Source organism: Procambarus clarkii, chromosome 94, assembly GCF_040958095.1.
Source record: "Procambarus clarkii isolate CNS0578487 chromosome 94, FALCON_Pclarkii_2.0, whole genome shotgun sequence".
In the NCBI taxonomy this organism is placed as follows: Eukaryota; Metazoa; Arthropoda; class Malacostraca; order Decapoda; family Cambaridae; genus Procambarus; species Procambarus clarkii.
The window spans coordinates 11,919,390-11,946,910 of record NC_091243.1 but is presented as its reverse complement, the minus strand read 5'-3'; the positions used below and the strand labels follow the sequence as shown (position 1 = coordinate 11,946,910).

At 37.1% G+C, this 27,521-nt stretch overlaps 2 protein-coding genes across 3 annotated transcripts; one reads left to right on the top strand and one right to left on the bottom strand.

The window, feature by feature from the left end:
• Positions 1–322: 322 nt before the first annotated feature.
• On the bottom strand, positions 323–17,882 carry LOC123747256 (Golgi-associated PDZ and coiled-coil motif-containing protein). 2 transcript variants are annotated; one of them, XM_069319758.1, is made up of 12 exons: positions 17,771–17,882; positions 15,510–15,646; positions 14,251–14,421; positions 11,310–11,485; positions 10,094–10,238; positions 9,218–9,343; positions 8,348–8,473; positions 7,916–8,043; positions 6,054–6,182; positions 5,371–5,447; positions 5,206–5,316; positions 323–621 (listed from the first exon to the last, which is right to left on the bottom strand). In XM_069319758.1, the coding sequence occupies exons 1-12, from the start codon at positions 17,856–17,858 to the stop codon at positions 338–340; spliced, it is 1,698 nt and encodes a 565-aa protein (XP_069175859.1). In that variant the 5' UTR covers positions 17,859–17,882; the 3' UTR covers positions 323–337. The 2 variants fall into 2 exon arrangements, with proteins under 2 accessions (XP_069175859.1, XP_069175858.1); XM_069319757.1 differs by having other exon boundaries at positions 5,206–5,447.
• A 2,128-nt stretch (positions 17,883–20,010) lies between these two features.
• Positions 20,011–27,049, top strand: RpL13A (ribosomal protein L13A). The gene is made up of 6 exons (XM_045729582.2): positions 20,011–20,147; positions 24,206–24,300; positions 24,870–25,015; positions 25,560–25,705; positions 26,394–26,516; positions 26,941–27,049. The coding sequence occupies exons 1-6, from the start codon at positions 20,127–20,129 to the stop codon at positions 27,025–27,027; spliced, it is 618 nt and encodes a 205-aa protein (XP_045585538.1). The 5' UTR covers positions 20,011–20,126; the 3' UTR covers positions 27,028–27,049.
• The last annotated feature ends 472 nt before the right edge of the window (positions 27,050–27,521 follow it).

The window sequence follows — 27,521 nt, the reverse complement described above, 5'->3', positions numbered from 1 at the left end:
TTTACCAATGCTGTATCATACTGTATAAGAGAAACAATGGAAGACAATATTGGTACTACTTATTCTGCTTTGCTTTTTCCATAATGCCCATGTACATTACTTGCTACTGTATAGCCATTCAGGCTTAGCACCTTCAGGTAATTATTTACATTATTGTTATTACTTTATTTACAAATAAATATTTTGAGACAGTTAAAATCATTTAATATACTGTAATATACCATACACCTACTTAGAAAATTCAGAACTAAATTATTTGAATTATTTAGTTTCAAACAAAGCTTCCAAATTTGAAAATAGCAAAGACAATTAAATGGTAATACTGTACGGATATTCATTATCCTGACAGGAATCGGAAAGATAATTCTAATGGGCTATTTCCCAGCACTGACCTCAGAGAGGATTCTGTCACAGAATCTTGTGTTTCTTTATAACTGATGTCTCCTAAATCTTGCGGATTAATAAATGAGAGCTCCTTTTCTGTTTTTTTCTTGTTAAGCTTTTCTGTTGTTAGACCTTCATCTGGTGTAGAATCAGTTGGCATAGCTTCAAGTGACATAGCAATGCCAGCTGCAAGTTGGTTTCTAGTGTCACTGTAAGCACTGCCCTCATCTTCACTTCCTACAATATATAGAAATTCTTTGATGAGTAATAAAATATTTCTAGGTCTAATGTTATGAATCTGCTAAGTCATCACCTAATAATCATAAAAATCTCCATTCACAATACCAATATACAGTACATTATACTATCACCGTCATTCACCAGGCAATCATCATTCAATTATTGTAGAACGACAAAATTTCTCTACTCTCACTTTTACAACAGTTTTTGCATTCCACATCTTTCTATATTTTCATTCTCCTACTATATGTACTGTATATATATATTCTCCTAAAACCAAAGATTTTTCTGAATGTCTCTTTCTACTACTTTAATTCTGAATTTTAAGTCATATTTTAACCCAATATCATACATCCACACACACAAGGTCAGACACTAACATAACATAAGGGCTAACATAGAGTTAGGTAAGGATCTCCAACTGGAAACTTCACTGACAACTCACATAGAGGAGGTGAATAAAGAACTAGAAAAGTATAAAGAAGAAATAAAAGCGACATATGCTGAAGTTGTAAAAGAGAAAGAGACTATCAAAGAAGTGTGTTCGGAAGTCAAAACCAGAAATGACCAACAAGAAGCAGAAATTAGGCAAGCAATTAGGAAAGAACTGGTTACCAACAGTAAACTGGTACAAAACACTGCAGATAGAACTAAGTCCATAATCATTTTTGGATGTTTAGAGAAGGAAATTTCATCTAGGGTGGACCGAGCGGCAGAAGAGATGAAAATCATAGAGAAAATAGTAGGTTTAGGAGAAGGCTCAAAGGAAAATGTGTGTGATTTTAGAAGAATAGGAAAATATGAGAAAGAAAAGAACCGCCCCTTATGGGTGACGTTTAATGGAGTGAAAAACATGATGGAAGTGCTAAGAAATGCCAGGAAACTGCAGAGTGATGAGGTTGGCAAATTTTGGTCAATAAGACAAGACCTCTCCAAGGAAGACAGAGAAAAGCTGAAAATGAACCTAATTGAGGCAAAACGTCTAAAAACGTCGAAATGACTAGAAATGAAGAAGACAGAAATTCTTTTTTTTACAAAGTGACAGGGACTGGAAAGCTTGTGAAATGGTACATAAAAACAAAGCAACAAGATCAGTAGTGGAAGGGGGAGTAAAGAGCAAAGGAAAAGGGAACATGTTCCTGAAAATTGTATACTGTATACCAACATAGATGGAGTGAGGTCAAAAACTTTGGAGTTGCAAGATATAATCCAGCTTAGGGTCCCAGATATTGTTGCATTATCAGAAACGAAACTTGAAGGAAATATAATAAATGAAGTTATATTCCCAAGAGGCTACTCAGTTTGGAGACGTGACAGGAAAACTAGGAAGGGAGGAGGAGTGGCTGTACTGGTGAAAAAACACCTGAAGGTAAAAGAGTTAATATTTGAAAACCCTCGAGATATTGACATAATGGCATTGCAGGTCTGGAATCAGGATGATAAGCTGATAATTGTAAATACCTACAGCCCACCAGCAAGCAACACGTGGACAAAGGAAGAACTGGATGACAAACGAGAGGGCCTCATAATGGTCATGAGAGATATTATTGTACAAGCAGATAAAGATAAATCACGACTGTTGATACTGGGGGACTTCAACTTTAGAGCAATAGACTGGGAGGCCTATGAAGCAAGAACGGAGGACTTTTGGACATGCAGATTTGTGAACCTCATTCTGGAGACATTCTTGTATCAACACATAAAGCAAGCCACAAGAATGAGGGAAGGAGATGTACCGTCAGTACTGGATCTAGTATTCACCAGGAAAGAAGAAGAGATTTTTGACATCCAGTACCTTCCTCCCTTGGGAAAGAGTGATCACGTCCTGTTAGACATTAAATATGTTTTAAGATATCATCTAGAAGAAAATGGGGACATTGAAACAGTTGATAAACTCGATTTAAGGAGAGGCAACTATGGGGAACTTCGAAATTTTTTTAATGAGTGTAATTGGACAGAATTGTTGCTAGGCAGGGAAGTAAATGAAATGTATGCCAAATTTTTAAAACTATACAAGGAAGGCACACAAACATTCATACCAAAACAGAGATGCAGGGCCAGAAAACAGGATTGGTTCGACAGAAATTGTGAGAGGGCAAGAGACCAAAAGACACAAAAATGGAATCAGTATAGGAAGAGGCCGAACCCCCAAACATACCAGCGATACAAAGGTGCGAGAAACAACTATACAGCAGTAAGGAGAGAGGCAGAAAGAAATTTTGAAAAAGGGATAGCAGATAAATGTAAAACAGAACCGGGCCTATTCTACAAATTCATAAACAACAAATTGCAGGTAAAGGATAATATCCAGAGGTTGAAAATGGGAAACAGATTCAGGGAAAATGAAAAGGAAATGTGTGAAACATTAACTGAAAAGTTCCAAAGTGTGTTTGTACAAAATGAAATCTTCAGAGAACCAGACACAATAAGAATTCCAGAGAACAACATAGAGCGGATAGAGGTGTCTAGAGATGAAGTGGAAAATATGCTAAAGGAGCTCGGGAAGAACAAAGCAGCTGGCCCAGATGGCGTTTCACCATGGGTTCTGAGAGAATGTGCATCTGAGCTCAGCATTCCACTTCACCTGATCTTTCAGGCATCCCTGTGTACAGGAATCGTAGCAGACATGTGGAAACAGGCTAACATAGTTCCAATCTACAAAAGTGGCAGCAGGGAAGACCCCCTCAATTATAGACCTGTATCATTGACAAGTGTAATAGTGAAAGTATTGGAAAAGCTAATCAAAACTAAATGGGTAGAACACCTGGAGAGAAATGATATAATATCAGACAGACAGTATGGTTTTCGATCTGGAAGATCCTGTGTATCGAATTTACTCAGTTTCTATGATCGAGCCAGAGAGATATTACAGGAAAGAGATGGTTGGGTTGACTGCATCTATCTGGACCTAAAAAAGGCTTTCGACAGAGTTCCACATAAGAGGTTGTTCTGGAAACTGGAAAATATTGGAGGGGTGACAGGTAAGCTTCTATCATGGATGAAAAATTTTCTGACTGATAGAAAAATGAGGGCAGTAATCAGAGGCAATGTATCGGAATGGAGAAATGTCACAAGTGGAGTACCACAGGGTTCAGTTCTTGCACCAGTGATGTTTATTGTGTACATAAATGATCTACCAGTTGGTATACAGAATTATATGAACATGTTTGCTGATGATGCTAAGATAATAGGAAGGATAAGAAATTTAGATGATTGCCATGCCCTTCAAGAAGACCTGGACAAAATAAGTATATGGAGCACCACCTGGCAAATGGAATTTAATGTTAATAAATGTCATGTTATGGAATATGGAATAGGAGAACATAGACCCCATACAACCTATATATTATGTGAGAAATCTTTAAAGAATTCTGATAAAGAAAGAGATCTAGGGGTGGTTCTAGATACAAAACTATCACCTGAGGACCACATAAAGAATATTGTGCAAGGAGCCTATGCGATGCTTTCTAACTTCAGAATTGCATTTAAATACATGGATGGCGATATAGTAAAGAAATTGTTCATGACTTTTGTTAGGCCAAAGCTAGAATATGCAGTTGTTGTGTGGTGCCCATATCTTAAGAAGCACATCAACAAACTGGAAAAGGTGCAAAGACATGCTACGAAGTGGCTCCCAGAACTGAAGGGCAAGAGCTACGAGGAGAGGTTGGAAGCATTGAACATGCCAAAACTAGAAGACAGAAGAAAAAGAGGTGATATGATCACTACATACAAAATAGTAACAGGGATTGATAAAATTGACAGGGAGGATTTCCTGAGACCTGGCACTTCAAGAACAAGAGGTCATAGATTTAAACTAGCTAAACACAGATGCTGAAGAAATATAAGAAAATTCACCTTCGCAAATAGAGTGGTAGACGGTTGGAACAAGTTAAGTGAGAAGGTGGTGGAGGCCAAGACCGTCAGTAGTTTCAAAGTGTTATATGACAAAGAGTGCTGGGAAGACGGGACACCACGAGCGTAGCACTCATCCTGCAACTACACTTAGGTAATTACTATCACTCCTTCATGCAGCCTTATACCGGCATCTCTCCCAACCCAGTTCTTTCAAACCAAGACTTCCATTGCACTTGCCACTTACCTTTGATTCCTTACAGAGTAACGCACAAATGTCATGGAAATGTATGGAGTGTAAAAGTTAGTAAATTGCAAGCATTAGGATACCAAAATGGTCATGTTGAATGAGTAGATGATAGAAGGTGTGGTGTGTAGTTACAGGATGGAAGATATGCTCGTGGTGTCCCGTCTTCCCAGTACTCTGTCATGTAACGCTCTGAACCTACCGACAGTTTTGGCTTCCACCGCCTTTTCCAGTGAATTTGATTGTGAAAAAGCGGAAAAAAATTCCAAAAATATGATTGGTAGACAACAACACAGATGGACGCATTATACAGGCAGCTAAAAATGAATACGGGGAGAAGGGGGAATGCTTTGTATTACAGTACTTTCAAAAACATACTGAAGATGTAGAGTTCACATCCATGTTGGCTTTGTCCATTAATTAACTAAGACAACAGTTCAAGATGAGGCATCCAGCTTCCTTAACAGCATCATCCTTACCTGTCACATCACTATGAAACTCAAGATGGCCAGCTGCTCCATTAAGGCTTCCATGTAATACTGCATCATCCATGCCATTACTGGCTGTTAAATCATCCATGCCATTACTGGCTGTTAAATCATCCATGCCATTACTGGCTGTTAAATCATCCATGCCATTACTGGTTGTGTATGTTTCATCAGCACCATTACTTGTGGGGCCTTCTCCACTCTCATTAATTATGTCAACATCCAAACGTCTCCTGCAATATTTTTTAAACAGACTCAAAACTCATTAGTTTACTGTTATTTATATTTTACACAATATTGTATACAGTATATTAATGTTCACTACAGTTTGAAAATAACTTGGCACTGAAGTTGGCCTTCCACATGTCATCAAGGGGATTTCACGAGCATTACCATTAACCACAATCTTTATTAAGCAGTTCAGTCTCACAGGATGACATTTCCTTTCAAGTTACATGAAGGGCAGGCAATTGATATAAAAATTATTTTATTTCCAAGTTGATATAAAATTTAATTGATTTCTATGTTATTCCCAGGGAATAAAAACTAAATGTATTTACTAAAAAAAATTGCATTCACCTTTCTATTATGACTTAATAACTAATATTGCATTATTAATAATGCAATAACAGTCCTCACCTTTATTCTCTTAAACTTGAATTTCATAGTAAAGCACTATAAACTACAATAAGGGACATAGTCATAGCCCCAGGTTACAATAAATATTTAATATTAATTATTATAATTAGGTAGACTACTGTATACTATATAAATATGTATAAGAGGTAGTAAACATTCTCCCTGTGTCACTTCACTTGACAAAAACAAAGAACCCTTACCTAGGAGAATCAAGAAGCATATTATCTGTGGATCCTCTCACACTTTCAACCGAGGCCCGTGAAAGGCGACCATTTGGCATCAACTGACTGCTGGCAAGGCTAACAACATCTTCGTCATATATTCGATATCTGTCAACACCAGGAATTGAAGGTAACGATGACAATATAATGTTAATAAATTAAATGACGTATAGTAATAAACTCAAATAAACTTTTAAATTACAAACACAATAAAGTCACGAACCACACCCAACAGCCATCTTGATACTGTATACAGTGTACTGTAGTTTCAAATTTTTATTTAACTCTGAAAATATATTTATTCTAAACTGTATCCAATCTACCTCCAAATTTTAAATTATACAGTTTGACCAAAATTTTATATTATACAGGTCAATCCAATTTTAAACTACAATGCCTAATCTTATAGAAAGAGGATTATTGATTACATTAATATAAGAACAAGGCTAGTGATGTGTGTAGAGTGTAACCTTGATAATCCAGACATTTCTTCCAGAAACCACAAAATAGTGGAAAGACTTTGATTATGTATTGGTTCACATGAATCTGAAAGAAGACCTGTATTCCTGGAAATAATTGCAACAGTCCAGACTAACTCTACTGAATAATTAAATAAACAGCCCAGCCACTCAGATGCTTTTTAAACTTTCAATTCACATTGAGTAATGCTAGAAATATGACAAAAAAAAAAAACAGAAAGGGCACTTACCCAATTTAATGGCACAGGCACCGAGACCAAGTGAAATGGGAGAGAAATCGGACCAAACTGACCCTGCTGTCTACCAGAATCAGATGGGTAAAGGATAGTAGGGAGAGTAGAGTCATGACTATCCAGTTCTATCCAGAATCAAGCAGACGTACAGTAAATCTCTGTATAGGATATGGCAGGGAAGAATGCTATAGGCACAGCAATTTTCCAGAGAACATCTGCAATGATGTAAGCACATATGGAGGATTTATAAATAGAGCAACAAATCGAAAGATATTGAAAGCACGGATATAACAGCACAACATAGCCACAGGAAAAAGGGTATGATGCACATCAGACTGGATGAACCAAGCCAGGAGAAGTAGACTACATACACCAAATACTGCTGCAGAACACCAAACTCAAGAGTGTTTTGAAGAAGTGCTGGAAGGCCTACAGACCTATCGAGGAACAACTACAGTACTGCAAGAAAGCATTCAAGTGCCACCTAATGCTGATGACATGAGGAGAGACAATCAAGTAACCAGGAGAACCACCACCTGCCACCCATACACACAGCAGCCCCTAAAACATCGTGTATGAAGACTGGGGAACTCTCTCGAAGAGCATGTATAGCTCCTGCCACCGATCTGCTATTATAGATGAAGGGGCAAGAACATAGTTGAATCAGGACAACATAAGACTGGGTCTGGTGACAAGGGGCCAGAAGATATGTGGCCCATAAAGTGCCTCGAGTTCAACAGAACAGGCAGCAGCATTTAGAATGGAGGAAATAAATCACCTCCAACTGACTCTTAGTTAACATAAAGTTTATCCAATACACATATGGAAGTTGGGAAATGGATCCACAAACATAGCAAGTTTAAGTTGCATGCTGAGGTGATAAGAAATTCAGCCTTGAAAAGGCTGAATGTATTGCATATCTAAATAAAAGAATCATTCACCTTCCATGCTGTTCAAATTCGACCAAAAGAAGAAAGACCATAAAAGAGCACATTCCAGGAAGCAACCAAGAATCTTTGGCTCGGAAAGTGAGAAAAGCAACAGTAAAAATAATCAAGGATAAAACTATTAGTATGCACCCAAGTCTCCCCAAAAAGTAAACCATCAAAAGGAATACAGTGTAACGTACTTGAAGCCATAAGGATCTTCTACAAGTGATGCATCGTCTTCATCATCTTCTGGAGAGACATACACTACTTCTAACCTAATAGTTCCCTCTTGTGATGACAACAACTGTACTGCATCTGCATGATTTACCTGTAAAATTTCACTATGAAAATTATTTAGAAGATTAACAATAAGTTCAACACCTGTACTATATATCTACTCTAACATAATATGCCCCTCATCTAATTGCTATAGCTTAGGTGAATGAAATTTACTTCATACAGTATGTGTATATTGTATTAAACCATGGAAATGCTAGACGTAACATGCATAATATAAAATGAAGCGTAATAAAAACTGTTGAACGAGGAATTTATGACTAAATTAATTTTAAAGATTGGTTATATATATTTTCTCCTATCAGTGCTATAATATCTATATACAGTCATCTTACCTCTTTTAGAGACCTGTCATTAACAGATAGTATAGCATCTCCAACATATAGGTGTCCAGAGCGGCTAGCAGGCGTGTCAGGGTGAATGACGGATATAAGGATTGGCACACCATGCTCTCGGCCTCCCTGAAGAGTTTAGTGAAATCTATTTTAACAAATTGTATAATATATATGACTTAACTGATCTAAAGGAAAGCAAAGTCACATTTGGTTCTTAATGATGACCAGACCACACACTAGAATGTGAAGGGACGACGACGTTTCAGTCCGTCCTGGACCATTCTCAAGTCGATTGTGAGTGACAATCAATCGACTTGAGAATGGTCCAGGACGGACCGAAACGTCGTCGTCCCTTCACATTCTAGTGTGTGGTCTGGTCATCATACTTTAGCCACGTTATTGTGACTCATCGCCTGCATTTGGTTCTTAACTTAACCTTTACATCAAAACTGCAAGAATCCAAATGCAGTATAGTTATAGAAAGAAAATACAGTATGTGTGTACAGTATTATATTTTAGAGTAGTAACAGATACAGCATTACCATACATATTTATTGTCAAATATTGTACTGTACCTCTGATTATCTTTTAGGAAACAAAGAATTAGAAGACAATGACAAGAGGCAAAATGTATTACTGTACCACATTCATTAATTCTGCAACACTATCATCATTAAGAGACTTTTACTTCTACATAATTTAATACCATTCTTCATTCTACCTTCCTGACACCATATATGCTATATAAATACAGTAATATTAAATCAAACTGTAGTAAATATTTGTACCACGAGTTCCATTTCAGGTATGTTTAAATTTCAAAGGATTCTAGGATTTTATAAAAGTTATAATGACACTATCAATACTCACTGTAATTGACATACCAAGACCCTCATCCGGAGGCTTCTGTAAGGTTACAATTCTCCGTTGCTGCTGCTTGCTTGGCCGTGACATTCCACCTCCATTTACTATACCAGCATTTCCATCTCCAGACACCTAATAATGCAGATATTTTTTAAGAATTAAAAACGTCATTCTTTTTTTACACCCAGAGGATAGAGTGTTAAGGTATTTTCATAAAAGTAACTAGAATCACAAACAATGCCTACTTAAGTGTGCCAGCTCTAAATGATTACAGTATTGGTGGTTTTCCGAGTTGTTGGCGAGTGTCTTGCCAACAACTCACAAGATACGTAAAAATGTGTGTATCATCAGTGTTTATATGGATACAAGGAGAATTAGTATACCTGGTACTCTAACAGTAAAGACTATTTACATATCAAATTGTGTTTACAGAATAGGAAATATAAAGTTACATTGTGGTCATTCAAGCTATCCACTGCTTGTTTTTTTTTATCATGCTCAAACTGCAGTACCATTTCCAATCTGCTACATATCTTACTCCACTTATTCTTTTCAATAAAATCTAGTTTCTTATACAATACTGAACTTTATCTTTCCTCTTTCCATTTTATTTTACAATGATTTTCATTCTTTTTTCTCACTTGTACATCTATATTGAGGCAATTCTAGTTTTCTTTCACAACATTCAGAATTATTTCCTATGTAATGTCAAAAGGGATGGTTATTTACAAGAAACTTGTCTAAGAGTTCAAAAAGACAAACACAGTATATTAACCTCTCTCTTACTGAACACTGAGCAGTTAGTATTTATTATCCTTCAGGTATTTCTGTGGTGAAAGAATACAATAAAATTGTTGCCTCTTCCAACTATAATTATTTTACCTGTGAACAATGAGTGAAACGACTGCGACAAGCTCGCACTACAGTCTTGTGCCGATGTAAGTGAATCTCGGCTTCCAGCTGGCGCCACAATTTGTCATGTTCTTCTCCTCGCAAGTCTCTACCCAGCAGCTGAATCTGCTGAATCCTACAAAACAAGAATTATAAATATTTAATCATTGTGTAAATGAAACCAGCATGAATGTAATGAAATGCATATTTCTGGATGAGCCCAGTAGTTCCCTAAAGCTATCTCACTAAGATGGCTCCCAACTACTTGGTCACATCAACCTACGGGGTTTTGTTTAGCTTACCAGGGACCACAGCCTGAACCTTGACCTCTTTACAGTGGTGCAGAGCACAGGTGACACTGTTGCCACAGTACCTGAAAGTCACCAAATCAATACAGACCACTGTTGGGTTGAAAGACACAGAAGCCTCGAGATTGCCAAATGAACTCCCCCAAACAATATAAACAAATGATCGAATCTCTCTAAACCAGAGACAGCTCATTAGCACAAGCTTAACGACAAATATAGGCAAGCACATTTTAAGCGAGTACCATATATATGGTGAGAAAGACACGTCATTCTTTCCAAGAGGAAGGAAACCTCTGGAATGATTTAGGATGGGATGAAGGGAAGGAATGGTGTCCAACTACTTGAATGGTCAGGGATTGAACGCCGACCTGCAAGATGGTCTAGCGTTCAGTCCTTGACCATCCAAGTAGTTGGGCACCATTCCCTTCCCTTTGTTTTACCCTAAATCCTTCTGGAGGTTTCCTTACATCCAGAAGGATGAATTCGATAGACCATATGGTAAAGTACATGAAAACAAACCCTGGGGAGAACTGCAGAAGGATCAAAATCATACAAGGAGTGGGGAGGGGGTAAGAAAATCTCTTCATATTACAAAATTTACTTTCAATTCTTCTCTCCTTTCCTCCTCATTTATTCCATTTATATCAATCATACACACGTTCAATTCTTCATCCAATCCCTCCCAAAGTCACCTACACTTCACTCTACCACAAACAAGGGTGGGTGTTAGTAGCAACTCAAACATGCAGTATTCCAGTAGCAGCTTGGGTCGGGTTGTCTTGTTGCCCAATGAAACTGTACAGTATTTGCACACTGCATTTGAATATGTGGGTCATCAAATTAAAATTAAATTCACCTCAAGTATGTGGGGAAAGCTTGATTTTTAACAGAGAACTTACCTTCCAGCTAATTCTTTATCTAAGTACTTGGCAGCAAGTTTGGCTCCGAAGAGTTCCCCTTGTAGTCCTAGTATATATCGACGTAGAGTGTCATTTTCTTTCCTTAATATGGCTGCTTCATGTGTTCCAATCATAATTCTAAGGTTCTCTGATCGCTGCTCTTCCAAATCTTTTTCCTAAGAAGGGGGTATAAAATTATAATTGCCTTACTATTTAGCAAAGTTCTAGCAGTTTTAACAGCAATAACTTAATATAACATTTAAACTCAATGAAAGTAAAAAAATTGAAAATAAATAAATTGCACATGTATTTCAGAAACAAATAGGTGTTTAGGCATTATTCACCAGTTATTAGTCTCGTATTTTTTTTTTTAAATCTGAACGAGACAGTCCACATCTAATACTCCAATACAGTACAGTACTGTACTTCCAACTTTGTTGAAACACCTTTGACACATCCTCACTCATTCCCTCTCACACAACCAAAATATCCTAACTACTATATTATGTTATCCCAGTATTTTTGCCAGATTCCATGTGCTTAGATTTCCTGTGCCAGTCATTCATATTAAACGTTTTTGTTAAATACAAAATCATCTATCTACAACTTCCTCGCCCAACATACAGTACTGAATTTTCAATGTACAATATTGCATATGAATTACAATAAACAGAAAACTTATTTATGCTGCTGCATTTATCAAAAAAAGTTCGACTGAACTATTAATACTTACACATTCATCCTATTTAAAGCAGCACAAACAAGGTAGGTATATTTTAGTAGAATGTAACATTTTGAGCATTGATAATTGTAAATGCAAGTTAATTTTATAATAGGCAAGGCATTTGATTTCAACCTGTTATTTCAATAATTTTCATTTATTAACAAAAATGATAAATAATAAGATTTAAATACTCTACAAAACACACAGAAATCAATCATTACTTTATAATCATTTTACTCTACAGATTATTTGTGATGAAGCAACAGAGAAGGAAGCATACATAATAAGCTACTACATGAACCATGAGTGTGTGTGAGCGGGAAAACATCACACACACATTTCAGATGATCAGTGACATAGAAGTAACTGACTTAGCCCGTGAATAATAAACAATTATTATTAGCACAAGATAGAATGAGCAAATAATGTCATTTTGTCTACCATTCATCTGACTTATTTTTAAATACAAGTGATAATCAGTAGCTGAAGCGCTCCCACAACAACCAAAACACCTGCCTAGGATACAAAAAATCTAATTTTGATAAATTCCAGTAAACATGAATGAAAAAGTGCATACAAGGCTAAAGGTTACACTAGTAAATAATACAGATTAAAAAAGTTCCAGGACATACAATGACATATTTACAAAATAACAATCAGGCCAGCACAATAGTACCCATGCTTCCTGCTACCATTTGCCATGAAAACCAACACAGCTAAAAGCAAAGAGCGAAAAGTGGCATCGTGTCAATGCCAATATATCTATAAATGAGTTGAAAAAGAGCAACAGAATGTAGTATCCAATATTGAACTTTGTGACTTGAATGCTCTTGAAACAAATGACTTTATGCTCTCTCCAATAGACAGCTGTACACAATTAGACATATATATCCCAGACAGAGACTTCATTTGTCATCAACAAATCTACCAACTACAAAATCCAAACATTACTGTACCAAATGCACACAATGTCAATACAACCAAGTTAGAAGAAAAACCTAAATATAAAAATCCAAGGACTGTATCCAAGTCCAATAATTTCAAGCAACCTACCCAAAAATGCAGCAAAAATGGATCTCTTTAGACCTCGGCTACAACTAGCAACAGACATACCCAAGTGACCACCTATCAGCTACATCCGGTATCACCACCACTTCTACTTTACCTACAACACCAGCCTGCCTCTTGGTGCAAAAAAAAAAAAAAAAATAACACAGGAGCAAGCACTAACTATAGAGCTTTATTACAATAATACTGTATACAGTAAACCCTTGAATAGTACAAGAAATGTGTTCCTTAAGAAACTTTCAAGAACTATGAAGCATAAGTGCAGCAAAACAGGCAATTGCTTAACAAAAATTAAGGCCCCAAAGGTTAACAACACAAACTAACCATTACCATGATGTAAATACTGATGCTGTTGTGCCCACCAAACACTTAAGTGGTAGTCCAGGTCCCCAGGCGGGTCCCGCCACCCCGCACCATCACACACAACCTATCCAAGCAAAAGATTAGCACCCTTTCTTATGGCCCATCTCGACAAAAGACCCCCATTTCATGGGAAAGAAGAGAACAGGGTGTAGATGGGGAGCTACTGAGGTCCCCACCAGAAAATAAATTCATTAAATTCAATACTTGATTTCTTGGAGGGAAGCCCTCAGTAGCTACCCGAAGCTATCTCAATGGTGCCTCATCAGAGGATGCTAGCATTTTCAATGCAGAATTAAACAAGCACACAAAATGTGACCAGAAGCGGGCCAGAGTCTCAACGGAAGACCAGGAGTCACAAACCACAAAGTAAAAAGGACCAAAAAGTGGCTGGCCAAAAGACCCAGAAGGATGCCAGGAAACCAACAGGTCATTATAAACTTGGCACAGTGACCCAAAACCAAGAGTCCATGGCTCCAAAAACCAGAGGAAACCCTCAACAATAAACAGGAAATAGCTGAACCTGAAGCTCGGGCACACCACCATAATAACAGAGGATAATATGCTGCCCCAGCTAGCACTGCATCAGTTCGGGCCTGTGGACTTGCAACACAAAACTACTGTACTTAAAAGTTCCGTGCCTCACAGCGAGCCAGACTAGTCTTGTCTTCAGGTAGGTGAAAGATAGGTCCTCAAGGTCTGGTAAATTTGCTAAGGCTTAGTGGAACCAGAATTAAACACTTGGAAAACCTTGCATCTTAACGTAACGAACTAAAATAGATACAGTACTAGCCGCTCTCTGATCTTCTCCGAGTCTTGTGTGCGAGCTGCTCCACCAGTGGAGTGTAACTGTAGCTGGCTGGAGTGAAGTTTCATTAAGAGCTCTCTGCTCTCTGCCTCAGCTACCTGGCGGAAGGCTCGACCCTCTGCACACTCGTGGCGAAGGTGCACCAACTCTGCCTAACATGTTTAACATTTTATTAGTATTTCATTAATACTGTCGTAAATTTAATTAATGTTATTACATTGATAATTACACTTGTGTATTACACATTACAATATCAATATAAAGTTAAACTACAAATTAGAAACACTCATCATATGTAATAAAGCTGCAAGCAGTGCTGCACTGGGCCCAAGCACTATTTGGTCACACAACCCATCGTGTGTGTTCTAATTTGCATCTACTCAGCTACATGTGCTGCAGAAAATTTAATATATTTACCTGCAGAGTAGGTATAATATACAATAATCTCATGACCTTACAAACCAACAAACTTCCAGGGATATGTAGTTATCTTGTGGTAACATCCCAAAATTCAGCTCTCAATGCCACCATCCATTTCTGCTCAGCAGCATATTTTGTTATAATTATCCAATTAATAAAGGGACTCGTTTCTACTGAAGTTATGGTGTCTTCAGCATTGCACTATTGAAACCTGATATACTGTATATAAAATTACACACACACACACATTGATTTACAAGCTTTATGATACAGTGCAGCAGGTATCAAAATTTTTCTCTTTGTTCCAGATTTTTATTCTTATAACAATGTACAGCACATTACATGCATCTTGAAGGCATAAAGTAGTGTACAGTACACACAAATATTATTGAATTTTTATATTATATAAAGTGCGTTACACAGACCGGGCATTTGCTGTTATTTATAGCTCCTGGTATAAATATAAATAAATATGAATAAATATAAATTTAATTAAATATAAAAGTATAAATATAAATAAAGTTCCATTTATTTATTCGATTTTGTACAATAGTAATGATAAAATACTGTAAGTGTGCATACTGCATAAAGAACAAAGGGAGGGAGGTGAGGAGAAAGAGAGACTGGCTGAGAAGTCTGAGGCGCCTGCTACTCAATAACAATGAAAATACAGTTGTGTGTATTTCCTCATTATACAGTGCCTACTGCAAGGCTAACACAGTATTAATAGTGAACAATACAACAATATTAAGTTACATAATCAAGACATGAATTGTAAAACCACACAACTAAGTCTACTTGAAGGAAATATTTAACTGACCTCAAGTTTAGCATTGGCCTGGAAGACTGTCTGCGCCTTGTGAGCAAGTTGTGCAAAACATGACGAGAGTGCCTCCAGTCTAGATCGAGCTTGTGCTTGAAAGTCAGGCTCCTCCACATCATAGTGGTCAACTTCACCTGCAAGTGAATATATATACAGGTACCATACTTATTACAGACACTCGTGACCTTGACAGAAGCTGAATACTGTGCTGTATTTAGTGTTGTAACGTGTTCTAACCGTCTACCACTCTGGTGCAAAAGTGAACTTTTTATTTTTTCCTTCCTCTTTTCATGAAGGTTTATTTAGGAGACCACCATCATATTCTCCTCCTCCTCCTCCTCCTGGCAGAAAAAAAAGGTCCATGTTCTGAAATACTGTATATAAATTCTAAAGGGCATAACCAAAAATGAAACAGCCTAACCATAAACCTAACTTAACCTATCCTAGCCCTAACTACACAATCCGAGGCTTAACATCAATCTTAGGATCAATTTAGTACTGTACTGTGTATATATACCAGTAATCTTTGTACTAAATTCCTAGAGCTAGAAAGCATTAGGTTTTTCTTGGACCCCTCTACAAAATTAATATTACTAAATGTGAACTTCTGTTTGGATGCACGTATCGCCAGGCCGTGAGGACGACACGGATCGCCAGGCCGTGAGGACTGAGTGCCCTTCATCATCAGAACAAATGGGAGGATCTTTAACAAGCTGCCGCCTTTATGTCCTCATCAAGACCACTAGAATGTTAGTGGTCCTCAGGCATATTCAGGTAAATATCTGTACGAGTACAATTCACATTCCTTTACCATCACAGGTACAGTACTGCATTATCTCCATTTTAATACAATCGTCTGGTTTTCCATAGATTCTTGTCTAAGCTTTTTGTTTTTCATCAAGCATACTAGGCAAGGCAAGTGTTCCTCTGACATAATGGAGTACATGTTTCTAAAGTGGACTTATACTGCTTGAAATTCAGGTCTATGACTGCTTTCTGGACTGTCTCTTTCTGGCTAGCAGACAGTCGTTCTCTGTGAGGTAGTGGAAACAGTTCTGCATACTTTGGTCTCTCCTGTCTTAATGTAACCCTATATATTCCAATGCTGGAGATGCTGGCAGCTCCATGTCCATGTTTTCTCTGTTATTACAGTAGTGTATTGTACTGTAACCTGCTGCAGCCAATTTCAGTATATATTCATCTGACACCCTCTTTTCACGTATCTTTTCACGAAAAGATACGTGAATTCAGAGACAATTCTGTAATGAATGTTCCAACGATGTGTAAATATTTCATTCAAAATTTTTTGCTACCAGAAATTTTAGCCAAATATCCCCAGTTTGCTAACTGTAGGTAGTAACTAAGTGATTGTAACCTATCCACCGCTGCCCACTGGATGGAAGGGGGGGGCGTTGTGCGGGACAAACATATCAGTTGTGACACTAGCTCTCCTCATATGTCAGTTGCTAAATTTAGAAACTGTACTTGTGATCGATCTCGAACTCATTGATGATGTGACGACTTGTACTGAATTTTGTAAATAGCTCAAGATAATAACTTGCTTAGCTAAATGAATTGTGGGGTTCAGTCCCTGAGCCCATTATGTGCCTCTGTAACCCTTTCCACTACCGCCCACAAGATGGGTATGGGGTGCATAGTAAATGAACTAAACTAACTAACAGATACTGTCAGATTTATCTCTTATCAGAAACTCTAATCCTCCCACCTATTGTATGAATTGCCAGTCTAAACTTAATCACTGAGCCCATTTTGGAAAGGTTGAGAGCCTCAAAATGAACAACTGCAAAGAAAACTTGAGAGTTAATCTCGAGACATAAAATATTGAACCAGTTAGAAAACATTAATCCACACACTTTGTTAAAAGATCCACCATAACTCTCACAAGGAGTAAGAGCCTTAATCTCGAGAAGGCACAAGTTCTGACAGGAAACTGGAAATATTTTTTTCCCCCAGAGAGTAATAAAGCCCTGGCTTTACGCTACCCGCCGAAGCTGTAAATACCATGACAGCTTCATCTTAAAATAATTCTGGAAAAAATCATTAAGAACAATGGGAGGACCTTAGAAAAGCCGCCGACTTCCTGCCACAAGTCCATGCCACTAGAGATAAAGTCCTTCAGGAAAATTCAAAATCCGACGTGGCCAACCTTCCCCACAGCGTGTGAGTAGTTTAAGACTTTATCACACTTCTGTCTTAATAGTAATGGAACAACTAACACCTGACACGGTTGTCCTCACCTATCAAGAGGTCAAGGTCAACGAAGGCCTTGTCGAATTCCTTCTCCAGTATATCGAGCCATCGGAAAGTGACGTTTGTGGCGGCCATGACACCCTCTGCCAGCTGGCCACAGTAAACAAACAATAGTGTTTGTATTGCAAACTTCACGCATTATTGTTTGTGTGTGTAATAATGCAGTGGAAAATTACATAGGTTATTTATATAGGAGTAAATATTATAACAAGTATCTAATAAGATATGTGCATTAAGTCTGCTGCAATAGGTGATCCATGAGGGAGGAACCGGACCATATATATTAATTAATTAATTTATTTATTTATTTACTTATTTATTTATATACAAGAAGGTACATTGGGGGTTAACAGAGAACACAGAAATTTAGTTGATTTTACATTCTTGTAAAGCTACTAGTACGCATAGCGTTTCGGGCATATTATGACTGTAGCGAGTACTGTATATTTGGTCAATAATATAACCTAACCATCCTGTGAGATGGAAATATTAGATGAACTTATAGCTAGCTTTTTATCTACACTATGTAATTTTTTAATGTAGTATAGGGTAGCAGCACATTGCTGTGTATACCTAGGCTTGTTAATAAAAAATCATATTTACCTGATTCTACTTCTTAATTAACAGTTGTAACTAGCTCATTAAAACTGTAACTTGATTAGGTAAATGAATTGTGGAGTTCAGTCCCTGAGCCCATTATGTGCCTCTGTAACCCTTTCCACTACCGCCCACAACATGGGTATGGGGTGCATAATTAACTAAAGTAGAACTAGAAACTTAATAACAGTCTTAAGTGTGCACAGCAATATGCTGCTACCCCCTATAATATATGATAGATTACAGACTGTAGGTCGAGAACTAGCTATGAATTCATCTATATTCCTGTCTCACAGGATGTTTAGTCAAAATCAAAATAAAAAATCAATGAGTGTGTAATCAAAATGTTTATTCAGATAAAAGTACATACATAGAAGATGAGTTACAAACATAATATTGGATATATAGATAAAGCTAGTACATACAATACCTAAAGCCACTAATACACACAGCGTTTCTGGCAAATATATAGTCAAATATGTAATCAGGAGAGAACATATATTACGAGTCTAATTTATTTATTCTTGTATATATATACAAGAAGGTACATTGGGTGTATGAGAGTACATATAGCATTGATGTTTTTACATTCATGTAAAGCCACTAACACGCATAGCGTTTCGGGCAGGTCCTTAATCTAACATATAATTTTAAGTAGGTAATTTGTAGAACAATTGAAAAAATGGTAACACGTACATTGTAAGAAAATTTGAAGAGAATTAGTAAGTACATTATAGTAAAATTTGAGGATTAACAACAGGTACATTGTAGTTAATCTACTAGCCTCGCATTTCATATTCTCTCTTGATTCCATGTAAATGAGATTCCATGTAAATAAAAATGAAGGAAAGTTCCTTGGCCAATACATAGACAAGATCTTCAGCATTCACATACAACACATAGCCAAAAAAAAGTATCAAAAACTGTTGGTGTACTCTCTAAAATGAGATATTATATTCTCCATTGCTCTCCTCTCATTGTACTACTCGCTAATCTATCCTATCTTACATATGGTATTTGGTTCAACCACTGCAAATTACCTCAAACACTCAGCAAAAATCTGATATCAGAACAATAACAAACTCTGCCTTCAGACAACACACAACCCCTCTGTTTAAGTCCCTAAACATGTTAAACATATATTCACTCTACACATTCTCATGTGTGTACAATTAATTCAATTTCAATGTGTGTATCAAACCTTGTTTTGTACATGTAAAACATGTACAAAACTTTTTTTTCTTTCATTCATTCATTCTTAAAACATTCTTAATAATAATAATAATTTATTTGTAAGACGGTACAATGGATTGGTGAGATTACATAACATTTTAACATTCATGAAAGCCAGAAACGCTCTTAATACTTCACCTCTTAAACTGTTCTAGGAATCACCAGAACGTTGGCTCAAGACACTTCAATACCTCAAAATTATTTTATCTTCAACTCTTGTTATATATATAAATAATATATAATTAATGTCTCTGCCGTTGATGTTACAACATGTTGGGTTACCTAGTGCTTTTGAATCCCGCGCGGGTATTACACATTCTTCCATTTCTCCCACTTTACAATAAACACATTTTTGAAATATTTAATAATATATTGTAAATTTTATTATGTAATTTAAAGTAAAAATAATGATGTAGAATGGTAGGAAAGAGTAGGGAGATATTTACCGAGGGAGAGTGAGGCGTGGGAGAGCGTGTGGCCGCCATCACCGATCCTCCAGTCCTTTCCACCACCATGCCGGGCTTCACCGAGAAGGTCAGTGCCATATCTCCGGGTTTTACGCCGTCTCTTGGCCCTTTTAGCTACCATTTACCTCCCCAAACACAGCATTGCTATTAGCTGCACCCGTTATATAGTGCAGAGGGCGTCCAGGCTAATGGGAATAGGGTGTAAATGTGATAATAAGAGTGTGGGGGCTGGGAAAGGTGTGGGTGATGGCGCCTGCATGTTCCTACCTCTCACACCTTAGACTGCGTTAACCGTTGGTGGTTTGTAGTGAACTACAACACCACTACCTGGTGTATTCCTACAGGAATCCCGATTGTCGAAGAGACCCAACAGTACTGCTATTGTCTTGGGTGTAATTAGTAAAGTGTATTTACGTAGGATGAGCGAGGCTCGTGGTGCCCCGTATTTCCAGCTTTTTGTATAATGGTTTGAAACTAGTGATGGTTGTGGCTTCTCGCCTCATTTGTTCCATCCCTCCACGAATGGAAGTGAATTTTCTTATACTTCTTCGGCAGCTTTGATTTAAAATTTTCTTCTTGAAGTTTCAGGTCTCTAGAATTCTTCCCGTATCAATATTGTCGGTTCCTGTTACTATTTTGTATGTGGTGATCATATTGTCATTTTCTCTTCTAGCTTTGGCATTTAGTGCCTCTAACCTCTCCTCATGGCTCAGTGTTTCAGTTCCAGGAGCCATTTAGTTGCAGGTCTGCACTTTTCAATGGGTATAAATTGGATAAGTTTAGATTTAGGAAAGACTTGGGTAAATACTGGTTCGGTAACAGGGTTGTTAATTTGTGGAACCAATTACCGCGTAACGTGGTGGAGGTGGGGTCCCTCGATTGTTTCAAGCATGGCTTGGACATGTTTAAGTGGGATTGGGTGGTTATAGATAGGAGCTGCCTCGTATGGGCCAATAGGCCTTCTGCATTTACCTTTGTTCTTATGTTCATTTTGTGCTGCTTGAGATGTGGCCACCATACAAGGGAGCCGGTCGGCCGAGCGGACAGCACGCTGGACTTGATCCTGTGGTCCTGGGTTTGATCCCAGGCACTGGCGAGAAACAATGGGCAGAGTTTCTTTCACCCTATGCCCCCGTTACCTAGCAGTAAATAGGTACCTGGGCGTTAAGTCAGCTGTCACGGGCTGCTTCCTGGGGGTGGAGGCCTGGTCGAGGACCGGGCCACGGGGACACTAAAAAAAAGCCCCCGAAATCATCTCAAGATAACCTGAAGATACAACCGCTGCATATTCCAACTTTGGTCTCACAAACGTCGTGGACAATTTCACCATTTGTGTATTTAAAAGCAATTCTTAAATTGGAAAGTGTAGCATAGGCTCCTTGCACAAAGTTTTGTCTTCAGGAGAATTATCTAGAACAGCCCCTAGTTTTTTGTCTCAATTTTTTTTAAGTGTTCACAGTTTGTAGCTTGGTGCCTCTTGATAATTGTAGATTGTGTATGGCCTATTTTCTCCTATTCCATATCATGGCATTTATTTACATTAAACTTCATTTATGAAATCGTGCTCCATACTTTAGTCCTGGCCTCCTTCAGGGGAAGATACTTAGACAAGTTTATCTTCCCAAGTATATCTGCATGATGTTCATATGTTCAGGAAATGTTCATATGTCCATTCCTTCTGGTAGTTATGTAGACAATGAAATACTGGTAAAAATAAACCCTGTGGTATTTCTCGTGACATTTCTCAAGTCCAACACATTGCCTCCGATTACTCTGATCTGTTTTTGTCGGTTAGAAGATTTAATCCATGTTAGAAGCCTCTCTTACTCTTCTAGTATGTTTCCAGAACACCCTCATATGTGGGACTGTTGAAAGTCTTTTTAGGTAAAGATAAATGCAGTCAACCCAACCGTCTCCTTTAAAATCTGTACTCTAAAATTGATTTGTTTTAAGTAGATTTGTTACACAGGATTTTCTGGATCGAAAACCATTGTCTTATCAGTTTTCTCTAGGCGTTTTATCCATTTGGTTTTAATTTTTTTTCCAATGCACTTGCCAATGATACAGGTTGAGGGTTTTCCCTGCTGCCACTTTTGTAGATTGGAACTGTTAGCCTTTTTCCATATATCCGCCAGGACTTTTGTACACTGCTGTGTATTATTATTCTTTGGTATGTTTGAAGGTTTAGCCTCTTCCTATATTGATTCCACTTGTCTCTGGTCTCCCACTATTTGTTGAACCAATCCTGTTTTCTAGTTCTGCATCTGTTTTGGTATAAATATTTGTTCCTTTATATTATTTACCAAAACTTAACAAGTCTCATTTACTTCCTATTTTAACAGCAAGTCTTTCCAGTCAAATTCATTAAAGAATGAGTTGCCCATAGTCCCTCATTCTCTTCTAGATTATAATGCATTACATTATTTCCTAAAGGACATGGTCACTTTTGCCCGAGGGGAAGGGGATGTACTAAATGTTGAATAACTTCTTTCCTGGTGAATATCAAATCCAGCATTGAAGGAATATCCCCTTCCTTCAATCTTGTAGCTCGTTTACAGTGTTGATACATGGTCTCCAGGATGAAGTGTACAGATTAACCAGTTAAAAAAAACTCTTATTCTTGCGTTGTAGGCCTCAAGACATGAATTTAAAGTTCATGGGGATACATGTGGCTCTCATCCTGAACTCCAGTAAACAGACCATTTTGGAAAAAAAATTATCATGCGTACTGGGTGTGAGCACATGAGCATCAGCACTGCACTGCTTAATGATGAATATAATATGTAATTGCAATTATTGTTGATAGTGTCATAGATGATTGACAGATTATGTACAACATGCAGATAACAATGAACACTGCTAGTTACAATATTCACAGCATGAGGTAGACAGCACCCAGCCATTGTTTCCTGCACCCAGAGACTGAGACTGGTGCCTGGCTAGGGCATTTTTGAATATCATGAAATTGAGGTTACAGTGCTACTTTTATAATCGAAGGTTTCTTAACACAAGTACAAGAGATTTTAGGGACTGACCAACATGAGAGCCTTGTCCAATAAGCAGCTTGTCCTAAAATAATAAGGTGCAGGTCAGTACGTAACTAAGGTGGTGGTAAAGGCAATTTGAAGGCAGAGTGGTTGGAGATGGAGGGTTGATGAAGGTGGGTGGAGATGGAGGATATAATTTAAAGGAATTTTCTAATTACAATTTTACTCTACAGTCTTTAGTGAAAGTAGATTGCAGCAATTTAAAGATTTAGTACACTTTTGTTTTGATCGTATGAAAATTGTACATAACCTGTTATGAAGCCTGTTTTAACAGGGTAAGGGTTATCAAAGACAGCCAGTTGTATTTGTAATTTTTATAATTTATATTATAAATGTGCAAAATGTGTTCCATATTAAAACCCAAAGATGAAAAAAAGGTTCATATAATTTCTAAATTTGCACTGTCTAAACAGCCCTGGTAATGTTCCATGAATTGGTTAACTTCCCCTTATGACAATACCTTGTAGTGGGCAGATTGTGTCCTGGTGATCTTAAAGGAAATTAGTCGTTAAGTTTTTTGCCACAGATTTAAGAAGCTTGTTCCATCTTCAGGAACAAGTCATTTGGTCCAATTGATTCACTGCCTAATCTCTCAAATATGACTCACTGTACAGTACTGCAGTCAAGAATGTAAACTTACATTCTTACAAACTTACTAAAGAATGTCCAGAGTCAAGAAGATAGGTGTGTGTACAGTACATAGTGCCTGAGGTTGCAGTTTAATAACTTACTAAATTGGTGGCTATCCAAATCTTGTCAAATTGAGACAAATTGTAGTCTAAAGTTCAATGTTTTATTTAGGTTTTCAGAAATCTCGATAATCTTTATTTAACCACCTACAGTAACTACTTATTGGATAGTTTACACAATCATTGTAAGGAAATAAATTTTGCAATCTTGCGCATAACATTTTATATTCTTTGGTACTTGGTATAAAATTTTAATTAGACCTATATTGTTTCAGTATAATGTATTTGTATTGACCTAGCCTAGTTGTAAATTGTTTGATGTTTTTGTATGCCTTGACAATAAGTGCTGGAGGTTCAATATGTTCTCAATTTAATTTTTCCTCCCCCAGCCAATACTGATAAATGCCTCGGGGCATCTTTTGGGCCGCCTGGCGGCCATTGTTGCCAAGACGACACTTGCTGGCCAGCGTGTTGTCGTAGTCAGGTATGTTTTGTTTTTTTGTGAATTTTTTTAATTTTGAATTCTTGAACTTTTTACTTCATGTGCTGTGAATATTAAAAATCTGCTTAAAACATAAAACATTGTAGTTATTAATATTTAGGAATTTTTGGTTCTTCAATTCTTGTAGAATGTCATGTACTGTATATAGACCTGAAATGTGTGTACATTTCAGTACAATTTTATTTAAGTTTAGTTATAATCTTAATGGTATTGGTGTCTTAATTATGCCTTATGCTCACTGATAATTTATTATCCCATTTTTTCTATTTCATTGGAGTGGGAAGGCATCAGTGTAGTGGTGCACTGATGGTTTTTAAATATACATTCCAGGCATACATTTATCACAACACTGGATTGTATAAACAATGATAACCGTTCACTTTCCTTAACACTGGCACTAAACAACCCTACCCTTTTTTTTACCAGCATTTTTTAAGAGGCGACACCCTGATCATATTGGGTTACAGTATTTGGTAATTCTGATTTGAAAATATGGGTTCCTTAATTGAAAGAGTGAGGGCCTTGTTGTCTGATATATAACATGTTTACAGGTGTGAGAAAATAAACATCTCTGGCTCATTCTACCGTAACAAGTTGAAGTATCTTGCCTTTCTCCGCAAGAGGTGTAATGTGAATCCCAAGCGTGGTCCCTTCCATCACAGGGCTCCATCAAAGATTTTCCAGCGAACTGTTAGGGGTTAGTATTTATAGTTACAAGAGCTATGGGTATTTTTGGTTTAACTTTCATCATAACTGGTTTGCCCAATTGTATATTTTTTCATGCATCTGTTAGGGGTGATAAAAGTTGCTTTCCTATTCATTTGATTTCTCCTGCTTTTTACATAAACCTCTTCTGAGCATTTGGTCTAGGGCCTAAACTTTCATCAATCGGTCCTTTTCATCTCCACACCTCGACTAAAGTTCATAATCCATACAAAACACAAATTTAATGCCACTGTTGTTTTTGCCACTTCGAAAATATATTGCCATGGTCGTAAATATTTTCCTTAATATCTTAAGCTATGCAAACCTTTCATTAAGTTTTTCAATTTTTGTAATGTATTTAAACCATGTTTGTTTTCTGCTCATGTTCATAATTATGGTAATTGTATAGTGATTTATGGCATAGGGACCAGGGATGCCTCCTTTAATTGGCTGTGATCTAATTGTATCTAGTTGGTTTTTAGAAGTTTTATCTCCTGAAAATTGTCTAAGATATTAAAATAGCATATGTTATACAGGAATGTTGCCACACAAAACCACCCGTGGTCTGCAAGCACTCAAGCGCCTTAAGAGTTACGAGGGTGTCCCACCTCCATATGACAAAGTGGCCCGGAAGGTTGTTCCTGATGCTATGAGGATTACAAGGCTTAAGCCTGGCCGTAAGGTATGTTTCTGGGACCTTGGGGATTTAGCCCACACTCTTAAAGCTTTCGTAAAGGTGAATTCGGTATGCAGTAGTTGTAAATTTAACTCTTGTGTATTTCTGTGGTGTATGGAAAAATGCATCTTAATTTTTTAATAGGAATGCTCAATTATAATGAACACGCATACTGGATTTACATCACTTGACAATTTTATACTAGTGTTGCCTCGATTTTGGGGGGGGGGCATAATTTACTTTGTAGTTTTGCTGGAAGGAGCAGGTGTTGACGCTGCATATATAAAAAATTGGTTGGACTTTGACTACAAGTAATTGCAATCTTAAGAGTTAATAAGGTTTTTTAACTTAAAATTGTAATTTCATATTCATTACTACTAACAGTATGTAGAACAATGCATTTTTTAATCATTATTTGGAGATGTACAGCATTGTAATTATGAGATCTCATAAATTAAAAATTAGATTGTAAAAAGCTGTGCTATAGGAGTGCCAGTGCCTGCCATGCCTGGATAAATATAATAGTGCTTGTCATATTGTCCAATCATTGTATTTGACGGTAATTGTAACCTCCCGCCTTTCCCCTAGGACAGGCTAAATTGTTATGAAAGTTCATCCAGCTTTTGCTACGTAACCTGTGACTGCTAATATTTAACAGGTTCTTAAGTTAACTTTTAATTTTTGAAATTCTCAGTACTGCTACTTGGGCCGCCTTTCTCATGAGGTGGGATGGAAGTACAAGAATGTTGTTGCAACACTTGAGGCACGTAGGAAACTGAAGGCTGCTGTTCTCTACAAGGCGAGAAAAACAGATATGGTAAGAATAGTTTTAACTTTTTAATGAATTTTCCCAACCTGGTTTGGTAGGTACAGCGGAGGCCTCACGTCTTGCAGTTTGCATTCATTCTCCGATGGTCCAATTGCGTTCTCAATTACCTTAGCTTTTATAAAAAATTAAACATGGTTATGATCTGAAATTACTAAATATTTATACAGTATGCAGATATCTTGTATTAAATGCTGTTTAGTATTGGTTAAAAATTGAGTCTAGGATGTCACAAAAGCTAGACGTTTGTCATAACTAACGGAAAAAGTTGTCACTACAAATTTTTATTCATATAAATATTTTCTAGATGTTGGTTTATTTAAAATTAATTGAATATAATGACCAAGAAAATGGTTCAAAATACTTGTTTCGGTATAGTTCAGTATTTTTAATCTTGTCACGTGCTTCTCTTCAGAAACTGAAGAAACGTGCCACGGCCAAGGTAGCCAAGAGGATTGAGCCCTACTCCAAAGTCATTACCAGTTATGGGATATCCAGTTAATAAACTTGTTTTGATTGGAAAAGTGTTTCTCTGTCCTTGGTTACATTTCTTAATCTGAAATGTGTAAACCATTACAGTACTAGCAAATTGTAATACATTACTGTAATTATTTAAACCGTTTTCATAAAAGATTTAATGTTTTGTTTAGTATACTATTAATTATTTACTTTGATATTTGTAAAAATTAAGCTTGTTAAAAATAAAGCTAAATGCCATAAATTTTATTAATATCTGAGAAGACATTTTGTGCTTTTTTATAATTGAATACATTTCCAATCCTTTTCCTGGGTTAAGGAATTTTTTTTAATATTACATGGTAAGCTAATTTTTAAGTGACCCAATACAAGTCTGCAACCACTTGGGCTGGATGGTAGAGCAACTGTCTCGCTTCATGCAGGATGATGTTCAGTCCCTGACCATCCAAGTGGTTGGGCCCCATTCATTTCCCCCATCCTATCCCAGATTCTTTGTGTGCTATACTCATAATGGCTTGG